The 3,215-nt window shown below is 50.8% G+C and overlaps 1 protein-coding gene across 1 annotated transcript; it reads right to left on the reverse strand.

Annotated features, from left to right (window-relative positions):
• Positions 1 to 486: 486 nt before the first annotated feature.
• On the reverse strand, positions 487 to 2,481 carry FIBRA_08890 (uncharacterized protein; the record flags this gene model as incomplete). Its single annotated transcript, XM_012330504.1, has 1 exon — positions 487 to 2,481. One exon carries the CDS (start codon positions 2,479 to 2,481, stop codon positions 487 to 489), a length of 1,995 nt encoding a protein of 664 aa, XP_012185894.1.
• Positions 2,482 to 3,215: the final 734 nt, after the last annotated feature.

The following is a 3,215-nucleotide window of genomic DNA, read 5'->3' on the forward strand; positions in this document are numbered from 1 at the left end:
GAGGGCATTGGCGAGGTGTTGACAATGTGCTGTGCTAATGGTGCAGACACAAAGGCAGAAGCAAAATTAGGGTTCAGAGCAGAACCATCTGAGACCACATCGCCTCGGGATGACATGGCTTGTTGAAGCCTAGTGTGCGAGGTAGAACCAGTCGAAGGACTTGGGATATCATTATCCTGAGCATTCTTCCGTGCAACCTCAGCACGTACTCGCGCCACGATTCTATTCGTTTTGCTAATCCCTGGGAAGGTGTCAACAATGTCCGCTAATTAATGTGAAGTGCTTACCTCGCTTCCATTCTAGTGAGCTCTCACCGCGGTGCCATTTGAGGTGAATGGCTAGGCCATTCTGACGACGAAACGCGCGTGGACAGAAAGGGCACCGGCACCATGCTACAGGATTGTTTGTGCTTCGACCACCCCCGAGTCCTTCGCAAAAATCACAAGAAGTAAGTTGGTCACTATGTGCAGTAGACAAGGTCAACTATCACATACCATGCGTCGTCCCTACAGAGTTTTCAAGGGAAATATTATCCGTTTGGCTTCCCCTAACATTCACTGAAGTCTCGCTTTGGTTCATTACAATTTCAACGTCATCTTCACATCCACGATTGGAACTATAGTCGCTGCCGGCTGGAATTCCAGATACCGAGTATCGCCCTTGCTCTGGCGAGTCAGGAAGAAATAGGCGAAAAGGGTCACTATGGAAGGTGGACGACGGAGTACAAAGAGGTAAGCATCCTTCACTTGCGCCTGTGGGAACAGGATGGAATGTATATGCAGGAACCGACGGGAGCCACGGTACAGGTTCAAAGCGCGAAGTATCAGAGAAAACATTGGGGAGAGTCGATGGAGGCAAGGGGATGCATGGCCACAGTGGAAGTGGAATGTTTGTGTCAACCGGTGCCATGGACACCTCGACCTGGCCCACCGAGTCGGTGTGAGTGTCCTGCAGCGTGGGTATGGTCGATGATGAGGGAGGGAAACTCCCAGCAAATGGGGTATTCAGCTTGGGAGATGAGATACCCGGCGAAATGCCGGGATAACACATTTGTGTTTGCCAATTCAACCACGGAGTAGGTGTATGCGTCTGCCACGGTGTCAAGTTTAGCTCCGGGCGAGGCGTATGCATCTGCTTGGCATCGTTGCGGGACACTGTCTCGACGACAATCTGGACATTATGCAGTGGACCAACTGGCGCTTCGGGGGGATGACACGTCGATGCTGGGGGACGCTGAATACATACTTGTCCAGCAGCCCGCTCCATCACGTCCAAGTCGGTCGAAGGAGGAGCCCATGTGGTTTCACTGTTGTCTGCGATAGAACTAGCTTCGACACAAGATTCATTATGATTGACAATGGATGTCGGATATTCACTTTGCTCCACTACGACAGATGATTGGACTGAAGGGGATGGTATCAGAGGTTTAGATGAGCCGCCAGAGCCAACCAGCATATCACCTCTATTGGTTCTGCGGCTCGTGTGCGACTTTGATATTCCGCTGTTGGATCTGTTCCCTTTACGCCTCTGTTTGTCGTCCTTCTCCGTAGTGTCCCGCACGCCGACTATATGCAGGGCGTTGTTCTCGAGATGAGCCGTCCCCTTCAGTCTAAGCCTAACGCTTGAACGCCGCGAAACGCTATCATCAGTTGCAGATGCTACAGCGGTTGTCTGGATTGATAGAGAAGAAGGCAGGACATTTTGTCCTGTGGTCGAAGGGGTTTTGCTCTTCGCTCTACCGCTCCATGATCGCGAACGTCGACTCTTGATTGGTTTCTGTACCATATCCTCTCGCGTACCGGCTGGGCCTACAGCAATTATATTAGCTTCATCTGCGTCGGCGGCAACAATGCTCATAGATGTGTCGGAGGCGGGAGCTGTCGGGATATGATACGTACCAGACGCGGTGGAAGTAATGCCATCTGCAGGGAAAGGCACAGCGCTATCGCCATTGTCTCGGATGGATCTCCCTCTGCCCTCACTTCCCCCGCCACTGTCCTCTTGATCATAGCATCCGACTTTTCCGCCCGGTTCTTCACCTGCCTGAGAAATACTAGCACTCTGTATGCTTTCCCGCTCCATCGCCCAGCTGGATAGTGACTCCACAGACGAGAACGAGGCTTCAGGCCCGGTATACTTAAAATTGCACAGATAGTCAGGCCGTCCGCTCAGGGAACCGCCTTCATACTGCACGAAGGCCGAACGAAATCCGTGCATCATATTGGCTGGTATTCCCAGCAAATCTCTTTCGCATAGTGAAACATCTCGTACCACTGGCCCAGGCGCCATGGTCGCAGAAAGCGAGACCGCGTCGTATGACCCAGAAAAGGAGTGAGGCTGAGACGCAAGCGGAGCAGGAGGGACGTTGTTGGAATTACACAAATCAGTAGGTCGGGAGATGGCAGGTTGTAAGGTTGAGCGATGGTCAGGATATAGATGGTCGCCATGATCGGTAGTGTCGTCACCCGGAGGATTGCCCATAGCGTCGCTATATATGAAGCGAATCTGGACCTCTTTTTTTGCGCGTGGACGTATGTTCTTTTTGGTTCTTGTTTTTCTCCTCGCCTTTTGTCTGGGTGCAGCTGGAGATAACTGCTCAACGGAGGGGTGGATATCTATGTCTTGTTGCGATTCCCGAGCGCCAACATGTCCCTTTGATGAATACTCATTAGATCGAATGTAAGCGAATTTATGTGATAGCATACTTGCGACGACAATACGATGGAAGAATTGGTCAGAGCGCATTGGGTCAAAAAGCCGGTATCCATCAAGTCTTGCAACGTAGTCTCGCCAAGCCACACTCCATCGCTTTGCACAGTGCTTGAAGATGAGCTTGATGCCAAAAACATTGCACGAAGTGTCTACTAAGCAGCTGTGCAATGACTTGCTGGACGCTGCCCACGAAACACCCTAATGGCCGTCAAATATAGACAGAATCTCAGAGTGTTCTGAAAAGACTACTAAAGCATCGTGCCGAGAGGAAGAAGAGTTGGCTGCAGGTATTTAAGCAGTTCGACGTGTCGGCGTTGAATATCCCGAGGCAGAGGTCACTTTTGGATGACGCAACGTGAGCCACGGCGATCGAAGAATCGATTTATGTCATTAAGAATAACTCCATATCCAGTGGTATATTCCTATAAAAATGTGCGTGTTTATCATCAATTTCCCTCTATCAAATCACGCACGATATCCTGGTTAATCTTCAAACGTGCCCG

Source organism: Fibroporia radiculosa (assembly GCF_000313525.1).
Source record: "Fibroporia radiculosa TFFH 294 genomic supercontigs, scaffold4369, whole genome shotgun sequence".
Classification (NCBI taxonomy): Eukaryota; Fungi; Basidiomycota; class Agaricomycetes; order Polyporales; family Fibroporiaceae; genus Fibroporia; species Fibroporia radiculosa.